Here is a 12,132-nt window from a genome sequence, read left to right as displayed (position 1 = left end):
CGGACAGGTTGTGGTATCTCAGGGGTAGGAAAATTACAAAATTAGTTATTCCAAATGGTTAATATCATCATATTGGTCACCAGCAGACATTGCTCTGATTCCATTTAAAATTTGTTATTTTTACACTCAGAAATGATAAACATACCTGTTTATTGAGCCATCCTAGCATACAAGAATTCACTTTTCATGGCTCAATCACAAAGTCCGACATCCATTTGGTGTGAAAGTTCTTTCATCAGCCTAAGAACTCGACTCATTCATTGAATATTATGCAAATCAGATACTTTATAAATAAATGGCTTGGTTTATTAAACAAGAGAAATTAGCATACGATACAAATATAATGCGATCGTAAGACAAGACATATAAATCTCAAATGAGCCATCTTAACGGGAGTTTGAATGATTCTCCTCTATTGCCATTTTTCAGACGCATTTATCCACATAAAAGAAGTGACTGCGATCTGATTTTCGTTAGTTTACAGCATGTCGTCGAATCTGGAAGTTCGCTCTGCGAACTGGAGTATTCTGTTGGTGGCACTACTGTCTGTTCTTGGGGGAGTCTTCGCCAAGGATGATGCCTCTGTGCCCCGACTGATCACCCTCCAAGCTGGAAGTCCCGCTCCGGCGCCACCACAGGAGGTGATCATAGAGGAGGATCACGATCATCATCACCATCATCCGCCACACTATCAGCCAAGCTATCCGTATCCGTACCCTCAGCCACAGCCATGTCGTTGTCCACCCGGTCCTCCAGGTCCACCTGGTCCACCGGGACTGCCGGGACAGAAGGGCTATCCCGGCCCCAAGGGATCCAAGGGTGATCCCGGCGAGAAGGGACCGAGAGGAGATAAGGGCCACCACGGGATGCCTGGATTGCCTGGCCAACCTGGTCCTCAGGGTCCCCCTGGATATCCCGGAGGTTCATATCCCCCGTATCCCTATCCTCCACCTCCGCCTCCACCACCACATGGTGGCCCAAAAGGACCCCATAGGCACTACGATAACTACTATGATGAGGAGGACTATGACTACGGCAATGAGCGTTCGTTCGGTCTAATAAGACCAGAAGAATTCGACGACCAGCCCTTCATTTTGGCCTTTAGTGAACGCAGAAATCCGTTTAGCACAAAAAGCAATAAAAGACGAAATTAAAATAACAGTACTTAAAACGAAATAGCTTTAATAATTAATTCTGGAGGGAAAAAGAAGATTCTCGACTATCAGATATCCGTTACTTAAAAAAAACTCTTGAAATTCTTTTGAAAAATTCCCTTTTTGAATATTTTAGGCATTAGAGTTGCTATGTTTATAAATGGGTAGAAAAATTATACAAAATGTGGGCTTACTTTGGATTTTTGTGTTACGATTCGGACTTACGTTTTTCTCGAAAGGAATAAACAGATAATTAAGGTACGAAATCAAACGAGATACCTTTCTAAAAGATTACCAATACAATTATACCATGCAGCGTTTAAATCGAAACCTCTTTAAAAACTGTATATTATTAGACATCTGTTAAGTCGTTTAAAATCTCACATTACATTAGGCAGAAAAGCTGGCTTAAACTATTAGCAAACATCATCGTCTATGGCGGTGTGGTCGTCACCCTCCTCCTCCGCTTCCTCATCCAATCCCGCATGCGAGGCACCAATCTCCGCGAAATCATCCTCCATGGTATCCACAAAGCTCGAGACCCTATCATCGCAGAACAAACAGACATTAGAAACAAATAACACAGACATTCGTTGGCTGGCATCACTTTTCAAAGTCACACTGCGGCAGGAGGCCCTCCTCCTTCGAGGCGCTGAACCGGAGCAGCGTGCACAGTCTGAGGAGTCCGAGGAGTATCAGAAACATTCCGGCCACATAACTCAGCCACAGATTGTGGGGATACAGGATCAGGCAGATGCCGATGACCGCATAAACAGGAGTGGGTCGCCAACCGCCACAAATCGCTGAAAGTCGCCAGCAGGCCAAGCAGCTGCAGGACCTCCACTGGTAATTATCCCTGAAACAAATTGAATCAATAGATACGTGAACAGAGAAAAATGTTCAAGGAAAAATCTGGTATACAATAGTAAAGAGTACGATAATATGGTATATCTAGTGATTATCTTTTTTTCAACTGCACAAGTTTGGTAACTGAATTTCCGTCTATTATAAATAATAGTTTGTAATAATAAAATATTTAATTTATATTATTAAAATAATAATAAAAATATAATATTTAAAAAATAAAAAATAATATTTTTATAAATATATATATTCATATTTATTAACATATAATTTGTGAATCTTGAATAGTTTTCTTACTCTGCGCACTGAAGCTGCAGGAAGATAGTCACAAGCCACTTGATCTCAATGAACATTACCAGCACGGCTGAAAAACTAACCAGAAATTAGTATATTTATGGGGATATTTAGATCCTTTACTTACACTATATAAAGACCGGCCTGATAGCCATGCATGTAGACATCAACGCCAACGCCGCAGATAACTGAAATGAAAAATGGCTTAAGAAAGGTTCGGTGCGGGGGGTCCTTTTTGGCGGGTTGAAACGAGGAGTGTTATCCTTGAACGAGCCTACAAAATATTGTGAGTTTGTCTAGGCAAATATATTTATAAGCATATTTATTGAGCTGGGGCTTTTTTGTTTACCACGCTTTGGCCATAAAATGTAATACAAAACCAATGAATGGAAACGAGGTGAGCTCAAGAAGTTTATGGCAATTTTGCTGAAGCTTACATCATTTGAAAGAAAGCATTTTAAGTAAGCCCAACAAATTTCAAAATAAAAATGATAATAATTAATATTTAGGTTTGTAATATGAACTTGAAATAAAATTAAATTAATTTAAATTCTATAACGTAAAAGGTTTCTTAACCACTTCTCTTTATTTTCTATATTTTTATCGAACAGCCCTCCGCAGCATTCATATTCTAACCACATTATGGTTCCACTTCACATTTTGTCTTAGCCAAATCCACTTTGAATGTATAAGATATGGTAAGCCGTGGCTATGGAGCCACCACGCCCAGTGGTCCATAAAAATATAATCTAATTAAGTTGTTTTTATTATGCCGAGTCGCGAAAAACCAATCAGATTTGCCAGTTAGATATATATATGCCCCATATTTAAGCACAACTGCAGAGCCGAAACCAAACCAATTACATTAAATGCTGTCAACGGAGATAAAAATTGAAAAAGCGGAAATCGAAAAAACATGCAAAAATTATCAGGATAATTGAAAGCGGCGGGGGGAAAATAGATGCCGGGCAAGGGGAAAACTTGGCGAATGGCTGGCGCCAAGAGGCTAACAACACAGCTCATTGTCGACCGTATGGAAAAGTTGCTGATAAGGGGAAAATCGGGCTGGGAAAACTCTGTGCTCTTGGCACAGGATGCCAGTCGTGAGCTGCAAGCTGCATAGAGGCCAATGCCTTGTTAATGGCTCTGCCAGAGAGTTTCCTTGGAAAACCCCAACCCCCCTTACCCCCTTACCAGGAACCCCATAATGCGGAGCTTATGAACTACGCAGATTTTATACTTTGTTTTCCTGCGTGCCACTGCACCCATGATGGACCCCAAAACAATTTGCAAAGAAATTAGTTTGAACTTGACCCGAAGTTTTTGTTGGCCTGCAGCTGGGCGATTTATCAAATTCTGTAAAAAAAAAGAACGGCGGTGCACTATCTTAAGCGCATTAGGAAAATGTCAGATGGTGGCGGAAAATCGTTATGATTGGCCACGATAAGCGTTTAAGCCAACTTTGATAACTCCGCCAGATGGCCGAAAAATTGGGATGAAAAAATGTGATTGCATTTTCGCAGATTAGAATGCAGATAGAGGATGAAAAAATGCAACCTTATTTATTAAGTTTTTGCTTTCGCTTTACCTTGCCTGCTTAATAAATTAAATTTGACTTCGTAAATTGACAAACGAAATGCCATTAAATTTCAGGCTGTCAATCTAAAATTATTGCCTCAATTTAAGCGGAAAAAATGTAACACAAAGCTGGGTAGTACAAAAAAAGCATAATTGAATTGTAATTAAATGACGGAAAAAAAGGTAAATTAATCTTCTACCAATTTACTCTCTGTGTTCTGTTTAATTGTTAAGCTAAACTTGAATTTCAGTTGTATTGGATGGAATTTATTTATTTTTCAAAATTACATTAGATCAAATATCCTGTTCGTTAAAGCACATTTCTGTGCTCTGCGAATATGGAAAACCATTTCCTTTTATGCACATTTATTTTGCCCGTCTACTCGAACAAATGCAGAACCTTTGTGTACAATGAAAATATTGCTCAAAGAGTAATATTATATGAATTGAAAGGAACAATAAAAGCAGCCAATAAGAGCATGTCCCCATTCAGCATCTTCGTCTTGCGATTCCCATTCAGTGCCAAGAAATATAATAAGCCACAGCACTCAACATATCCCGAGGCAATGGTTACCATGCACAACTATTTCCTACGATTTGTCAAGGGTAAACATTCCAAACAAGGGCCAGAAAAGCATTGCATTGCACATTCATACATAAATGCATGCACATGCACATGCATCATAGCCCCGTATCGAGATTGGCATTATCTCGAAACGGGGGTCACCTGGGCACCGGCAACGACAAGTCTTATTCCACTGGCTCGGATTTCCGCGCACTTGAGCTTACCGAATGAAGTCAGCAGACCAAAAACCCTTATCACAGGACGAAGGCACTCGCACGGCTCTGCGGACTGATTGCGGCGATGGTGACGGGCGCGGCGAACGCGCTGCGATTGCAGTTGCATCTGGCTCATGGCTGTCTTGGTTATATATATATATATGTATATATATATATTTATTTAATTAATTTAATTTATTTATATGTATAATTATTTTATGAATCGCCAAAAGTGCGGCTTAATTCTGCCGTTAATAACTTGTTTATTGGTGCTTAAGTGGCACTGGTGATAAAAGTCGGAGTAATAGTCCTTAAATTTTCGATTGTAAGCTCCAATATCTTCATATCCAATTTATTTTATATAGTTTGTAATTTTCACTTCAGAACAAAATCAGTTTTTAGTTAAATTCAAATTTTCAATATACTACATTCCAATCCTCCATAACTTTAACTCTCATTCGAAACTGTCGTTTTAGGTCCTGTCCAAGGGAATCGCTAATAAAACAATCAAAGAGCCGTATCCACATCACAAAAATGCACTACGTGCCTGGCATACTAAGTGGCCAAGCAACTTTGCGACAAACATTTTCAATTCCAGCGCTCGCACAGCTTTTAAATTTCACCATTTAACTCGGGCACACACTGCGTATTCGTAATGTGACATTTTTCGCACCTCTCCTTTCATGTCCTTTAATCACCGCACCGTTCGTTTGTGTGTGTGTGTGGCAACTAATGTCTGCAAATTACCGTTACCATTTGCACTTTGCTCCCGCACGTTGTGTGCCCTCTATAATATTTTTTTTTTATTAAATATTTTTCTTATTGTTGTTGCAGGTTTGTAACTTTTTTATTTTTGTCAAGTGCCACTTTGCCACTCGACTTTATGACCGAGCTCTAAACAACGAACGTCCGCACGCTTCCAGCGGCGCCAGCTGAATGAAACTGAATGAAAGGACCGGCCAGGATTCGTTTCTATTTTCGGAGTCAGGATCCAGAGTCGCCGCTCAGGCTGCTTTTCCCACTGCTTTTCCTATTGCCACTGACTTTGTAGCCAAATACCAGCCAATGGGGCGGCGCTGCATTCGAAACTGCTAAGTTGATTTGTTACGAGAGCGCACGAGTAGTGTTTATTTCTTTTTAAATGCGTTTTTGCGATTTAATGCTGAGATTTATGGTGACCGCAAATATATCCATGTTGTTTTAAAGATGCTTTTAATTGGTTAGCTGTTTTTGACATCCACTATGATTTGTATTTGAGAACTTATTTGGCGTTGGCAGTATGAGAATTCTTTAAATCTATGCCCTTTAAATATATTAATTTGAAGCAAGGATATAGTGTTAATTTTTAACTACAAAAATTATTTAATTTCTTTCAGAAGTTATTTAACTGGGTTATTCATTTTTCATACTACAACATTTTTGAATAACATTGTTAATATTATTAAAGAACTCAAATGAATAATTCATTATTTTTTGTCTTCGGTATTTTAATTAGAACAGTTTGTATGTTTTATCTCTTGTTTTATTTAAAGTGTTTCCTCTTCGCGATTTATTGTGTAGCGTAGCGCATTGGGGCAGTCTTTATAGTCCTGCGGTTTTTTACAAGAAGGCACCATGGGCGGGAACGTAATTTTTCTGTGTTATTTTCTAAACTTTTCTAATACTTTTTTTTGCAACGATGAAGAATTTATTTATTTATTGAGTATCCGATGTTACCAAAAGTATAAGAAGTGGGAACTGTGTAATTCGCCTACTATTTTACACAATGAAAAGCTGATTAATATACACTACATTAATATTCTATCAAGTATAAAGCAGATATTTAAATTTTACAAATATTTGAGTTTTAAGCCTGAAACAGGATACTCTTCCCATTGCTCAAAGCCAGCTTGATTTTATTTGTCACGTTGTCCTGTGTGTGAAGCCACTGCCTCATGTTGTTGCCACTGCTGAAGCGGCTCTGTGTGTGCGTGCCCTCGTCCTGCAGGTCCTGTGGACTCCCTCACCCGTCTTTGGCCACGTTTCAGTAATTTTCATAACTGGCTGAATGGGGAGCGGAGTGGCGGGAGGCGTAAAGAAGCTCAAAAGACAGCCAGGAGCAAAGCTGAGCAATTGCCAAGAGGCGGGTGAGTACGCAGAATGTGGACAAAAACATTTTCGGTTGCTACACCGCCCTCATCCTCATACATTAAATGGGGTCCAAATTCACGTTGGGGGGGTTTAGGAGGAGCACGAGTAAATATTTTTTTAGCTCCTCCGCTTATTGTCCTGTGCATTTGCTAAGGTGTCTGTCGTCAGGCTTGTTTGCATTATGCGGCGTTAATGACATCCAAAGTGGCAGCCGTCGCCCCCAAGGAAGCTCTCCACTGTCGCCGCCGCCATCAACGACATAATTCACAGCTGCCCCACACTCGGAAAAGTTAATTTCCTTAAGGAACAGCTCGAGGATTCCAGCGAAATACTTCTGAAGGTCGTCCTTGATACCACCTCCTGCAGTTGGGTTCGTTTGTCCAGGACTTCTATGCTTGCAATTGGTCTTACACTGTACACAATTAAAAATAATAAATATAAGCTACAATAAACATTTATTGTTTTTGTTAGATAATATCTTTTAGATATTTTTAGACGATATAAGTTGATTACATTGTAGCCATTTAAGAATGGCTTTATATTTTATTTATCCAGTTTGGTACCTTCCTAACTTTTATAGCTGTTCTAATCTTTCTCATTTGCATAGTGGCTGCATCACTATTTATTTTTTTTAAGTGCATTCCGTCTTAATGACGCTTTCCGCGCCGCTCACTTGGGAAACTCCTTGCGCCGCTTCATTATCTTGGTAATCCCGGCCACCATGGCCACCTCGGGCAGCGACAGCTTGGCATCCTCCTGGAAATCGCAGCGTCTGGTTAAGTGCAGCCAGGTCCGTTCCGGATTCAAGGACAGCGGCATCTGCAACCAACTGACGTAGTCGATTTTCAAAGAGCCCGTTAGCAGCTGGTCGAAGGGGGTGTTCCCAATGAAGAACATGGACCTTAGCACCGAAGTCTTGGCCTCCTTGATATTCTGGCCCTGGATGCCCTGGAAAGGACTGGGGTCATTGTCACCCGTTCCCAGTTGCTCGAGCAGCCAGTCCTTGTTGAACTTCAAATAGTTGTATACTACTTTCAGGGCCTGTTTCCCGATATTCGTGGTCAAAACATCGCTGACCAGGACTTCGGCTATGTAATCTGCGATTCCCACATCCAGTTCCATGGCATAGTTGTTGGGTGGACTGTGGCTCAGGCGATCGGACTCCGCATTGGTCAGGGCCAGGTCGTCCATTTTGATGGTACTCACGGCACTCATTCCCCCAGCGCCTCGGTTATTGCTGCCTGCAGTACCACCAAAGTCCGTGTCCAAGTTGATACTCTCCTTGGCCTGTTTGAGAAACAGCTCGATCTGATCCGTGTGCTTGTCGTCCTCGTCAATGGAGCAGATGGCCTCCGATATGGAGTAACAGATGGCAGCCTTGTCCAGGTCTTTAGCTAATCAGAAAAGGATTTAAATAAATAACCAAAAAATTAAAGGAAACTGTATGAAATGTTTACATACCCTGCTCATACATCTCTGCTGTTTTGATGAGCTCTGTATAGAGTGCCGCAAAAACCACCTGCAGTAGCACTGAATCTCCCAACGGCCTGGTCGATACTGGAATGATGTCCTGCAGCAAGGAGGCGATTTTGTACAGCCCCTCGGGCAGACAATCCCAGATCTCAGAGACACACGTCAGGGCCAAGGACATGGCCTGGTACATACTGGCTCCGTTCTCCACGGCATTCACCAACATATCCACCACACAATCCAGAACAGGGTACACGAAGTGCATGATGGCTTCTAACCAGGGGGTTCGCTTCTGGTTCCACACCTGTCGCTTGTCCAGGCAATCACTCCATCCCGCAATCGCATGTTCCTCCAGTGTTTTGATCAGACATGACTTTATATCTACTGCCTTGCCAACAGCCACCACCAAATAGGTGAGAGATAGGACGATCTGGTAGTTGGACTGACCAACTGGATCTGTATGGAAGTAATATATTATCAAAGTTACAAATTCTAGACAATAAAATTCTAGATCTTACCAATATCTCCAGCTATAGAATCTGTGACATTGAAGCACTCTCCACGACACAAAAATGCCTCACACTTTTGAGGGGCACCCTCAGCACTGGTAAACGATATCTTTGCCACATTTTTGAAGTTTTCCGATGAGGGTAAGTACTGCATCAGGTGACGCATTATAATGCCAGTGAGATAGGCATCTCTCATCAGTAGAATCTTTAACAGATAGGACCAATCAGCCTCGGGAAACGCGAGTAATACCCTCAAGTCCAACGAAATAGCTGTGTTGGTAGAAAGATCGGAGAATTCGGTGACCCACTGACAGGACTGCTCCTTGGGAAAGTATCTGGGAAGAGCGAAGATGATCCAGGCACTGGGCAATCCGTGACGGGAACTAAACATTTCCATGTTGTCCAATCCCTTGCGAAAAACCTGCAAAACAAATGTTACAGATTTTAAAGATGCAGAGAAGTCTAACTTCATACCTTGGAGAGCACTCCCAATGGCGATCCTCTCAAGAGAAGACAGTAGAAGAGCTCCTTGCACTTGGCGTGGATGTCCCTTATGATAACGCTCTGGTTACTGAGCTGCAGTCCCACATAGGCCTCGCCACTCTCGCAGATGTGGGGCAAGAGTTCGGCGATGCAGAGCAACATGTTGCATATATCCACCAGATGGAGCGTCGATCTTGCCACACTGGTTACTATCTGAGTGTATCGGACAGTGAGGACGCTCAGCGTTTCGTTCAGCATGCCAGCGAATATCTTTTGGGCCATTTTAGGTGGCACTGAATTCCACAGATCGGTCTGTGTACCCCTCATGTAATGCCACCACATCTGGACGGTGTATGAGCCTCTTTCGGACTCGAAAAACGGTTGGGTATCCTCCCAGTGCAGACAGTCGGCGTCCTGCATTATGTAAAGTAAAAGGAGCCGGCAATGGAGATCCAGAAGTCGTTCGGCCAGAGCCTCCGACATCTGGGAATACTGCTTGAAACTGAGCTTGAGTGCTCCTCCCTTTTCATCACCCTTGGGTGGACATATGGTAGTGGTAGCTGCCTGCATGTAGACACTCAACGAGTTCTTGACCAGCGATGCTGCCCCAATGGTGGCAGTGAGGACAGACAGGTCGGCGTGATCCAAGGACTCCTGGGAGAGGCGATGTATGTGCTCCAACAGCAAGTCAGCAGACTTCGTGACCAGCTGCACGAACTTATCCGGATCGGATGTCTTCACGGTGACACTTGACTGAGAAACACAACGTTTTAAATAAAAATCCCTAAATTATTTAAACAAATTAAACTTACAAAATCTCCTTCATTCATCTCCTTTTCTGTGTGCAAAAGTCCAGATGGCTTGCGGTACGAGGCAAAGTACTCGTCTTCCCACCTAAGTAAGTTAAAAAATATTTATTATGCATTGTTTATCGACAATTTCGAGTCGAGTACCCGACTATAAGATACCCTCTATTGCGAAAGCAGCAAATCGGTGAAAAGAGCTCGCAGCCAAGTCGTCGATATAATATTCGTAGATTAATATTATTTATAGATTAAGAGAGTATATGCTCTCTCTATGCTTAATCTGAGTAACGGGTATCTAATAGTCGAAGCAAGCTATAATGGTATTCTTGTGATAACAATAGTACGTCGCATAACGTTTTAATTTATTAAGCTGAAGTATTTAAATGGCGTATTGAAAATAAAAAATGTACATATATTTTTAAAAAATACAATGTTTAGTTTTCTGCACAATTGAAGAATTTTAAAATTAATTTTGATCTGAAATACCTGTGTACAATTTCAAATTCTTCTTCTAGAAAATCAGCATTGATTGTAATAGGTTGGTTATCAGAGAATTTTTACTTGGAGTTTATGCTGGATCATCATTCTACAGTTGCTGATAAGTATTTATTTCTATATTTATTATTCTATTTTTATAAAATGTATATGTAGAACTTGAAACGGTTGATAATGTTTTAAAAAGAGAGCCCGTGAAGCATTTATAAAGGACTCCGAGCTGATTCCACTTCAGTGTGTACAGTTTAGCAATGTTCAGCGAACTAGAAATTGTTGCGGTGTTCACAAGTCTACTGATTTTCTTTTCAGGATCCGGAACGGCTCAATTCCTGGAGAATATCTGTGGAGAAAGACGCGATGGCCTGTCGCGAGATGCAGTGGGTCCTTGGACAGCCATCCTGCACCATTCTGGACGCATCGTTTGCGTAGGAACCCTGATCCACGAGCGGTTTATCCTGACAGATGTACATTGTGGTGGCTCCAATGGAGCTATTCGAGCACGCTTGGGAGAGTACGGAAGAATTGGTTCTGAGCTGGCAGAAGACCACGTAGTTGCTGCATTCTTCAGAAACACCAACTTTAATCCGGAAACGCAGGCGAATAACATTGGCCTGATGAAACTGCTGCGAACCGTAATATACAAAGAGCATATCATTCCGGTCTGCATTCTCCTGGACTCACGGATGCAGACGTTCGCCGATAAACTGGACTACTTTAATGGAACTACATGGAAGAACTCGGACAAATCACCTATGCTGAGCTCCAAAACAGTGGTCCGTATGCCGCAGGCATGTGGAAAACTGGACAAGGGTCAGTTCTGTGCTGGTCACAAGGATCTGGACTCCTGTGATGAACCGTCTGGCGCACCATTGACCCGTGAAATAGACTACATTCTTCCAAACCGGACAGTTCTGTTTGGCATCGCGAACTCCGTCGAGGCGAACTGCTCCAACTCGCGATCTTACACCGATGTGGTGCAATTGCATCAATGGATCAGTACGGTAATCTACTCCTCCAGCACCAATGACGGTATGGAAGAACCATACAATACTACTCATCTGCCCGAACTTTTTTGTAGAACAAAACTAAAGAGCACTAGCTTTGCAACCAATTCTAAGAAATAATAAATACGCTTCTATAGTTGACTATTATTTTACTAAATAAATAGATTCATCGAATCCGTGAAAAATATAGTATAAATGAAGTTACCATCTTATTAATTTAATGGCCGCAAAGGAGGCGTAACGTGGAAAATCCAGCTTTCCACCCACAACTCCGGAGCAAATTGGTTCCTGGAGCACCCGCTGATGTGTCTGTTTTGTGGAGATGGGTTACGTAATGTCTAACAATCTCAGGATTAGGGTATTGCACCTGGTAAAACTCCAGATCGCGCTGCAGTAAAATGGGCACTCTGTCCATTAAGTTTCCCTCTTCGAGCACCTCCATTATTTAGGTCCTGTTTCAAACACATTAACAATAAACTTTCAACGGCAAACAAACTGCTGAATATGTGCCAACTAACTAACAAACATTTTATTAAGTTCATTTGTTGCTAGGGAAACAGAGGAT

The 12,132-nt window shown here is 41.7% G+C and overlaps 4 protein-coding genes across 5 annotated transcripts; 2 read left to right on the top strand and 2 right to left on the bottom strand.

Annotated features, from left to right (window-relative positions):
- The first annotated feature begins 79 nt into the window (after positions 1–79).
- On the top strand, positions 80–1,399 carry LOC27206209 (collectin-12). The gene has a single exon (XM_016169261.3). It carries the CDS (start codon positions 486–488, stop codon positions 1,152–1,154), a length of 669 nt encoding a protein of 222 aa, XP_016032487.1. The 5' UTR covers positions 80–485; the 3' UTR covers positions 1,155–1,399.
- Positions 1,400–1,472: 73 nt separating this feature from the next.
- On the bottom strand, positions 1,473–5,705 carry LOC6738667. Of its 2 annotated transcripts, XM_002085433.4 has the most exons (5): positions 4,680–5,705; positions 2,440–2,500; positions 2,316–2,390; positions 1,762–2,010; positions 1,473–1,697 (listed from the first exon to the last, which is right to left on the bottom strand). In XM_002085433.4, the coding sequence occupies exons 1-5, from the start codon at positions 4,804–4,806 to the stop codon at positions 1,571–1,573; spliced, it is 639 nt and encodes a 212-aa protein (XP_002085469.1). In that variant the 5' UTR covers positions 4,807–5,705; the 3' UTR covers positions 1,473–1,570. The 2 variants fall into 2 exon arrangements, with proteins under 2 accessions (XP_002085469.1, XP_039150174.1); XM_039294240.2 differs by having other exon boundaries at positions 2,316–2,382; positions 2,440–4,792.
- Positions 5,706–7,349: 1,644 nt separating this feature from the next.
- LOC6738664 lies at positions 7,350–12,107 on the bottom strand. The gene is made up of 7 exons (XM_016171718.3): positions 11,935–12,107; positions 11,773–11,876; positions 10,075–10,156; positions 9,254–10,015; positions 8,789–9,200; positions 8,262–8,726; positions 7,350–8,194 (listed from the first exon to the last, which is right to left on the bottom strand). The coding sequence occupies exons 1-7, from the start codon at positions 12,007–12,009 to the stop codon at positions 7,470–7,472; spliced, it is 2,625 nt and encodes an 874-aa protein (XP_016032486.1). The 5' UTR covers positions 12,010–12,107; the 3' UTR covers positions 7,350–7,469.
- On the top strand, positions 10,786–11,734 carry LOC6738665 (chymotrypsin-like protease CTRL-1). The gene has a single exon (XM_002085431.4). The coding sequence runs from the start codon at positions 10,815–10,817 to the stop codon at positions 11,685–11,687; it is 873 nt and encodes a 290-aa protein (XP_002085467.1). The 5' UTR covers positions 10,786–10,814; the 3' UTR covers positions 11,688–11,734.
- Positions 12,108–12,132: the final 25 nt, after the last annotated feature.

Source organism: Drosophila simulans, chromosome 3L (genome assembly GCF_016746395.2).
Source record: "Drosophila simulans strain w501 chromosome 3L, Prin_Dsim_3.1, whole genome shotgun sequence".
Taxonomy (NCBI): Eukaryota; Metazoa; Arthropoda; class Insecta; order Diptera; family Drosophilidae; genus Drosophila; species Drosophila simulans.
Note: the sequence above shows the minus strand (reverse complement) of the source record. Positions and strands in the feature narration are given on the sequence as shown.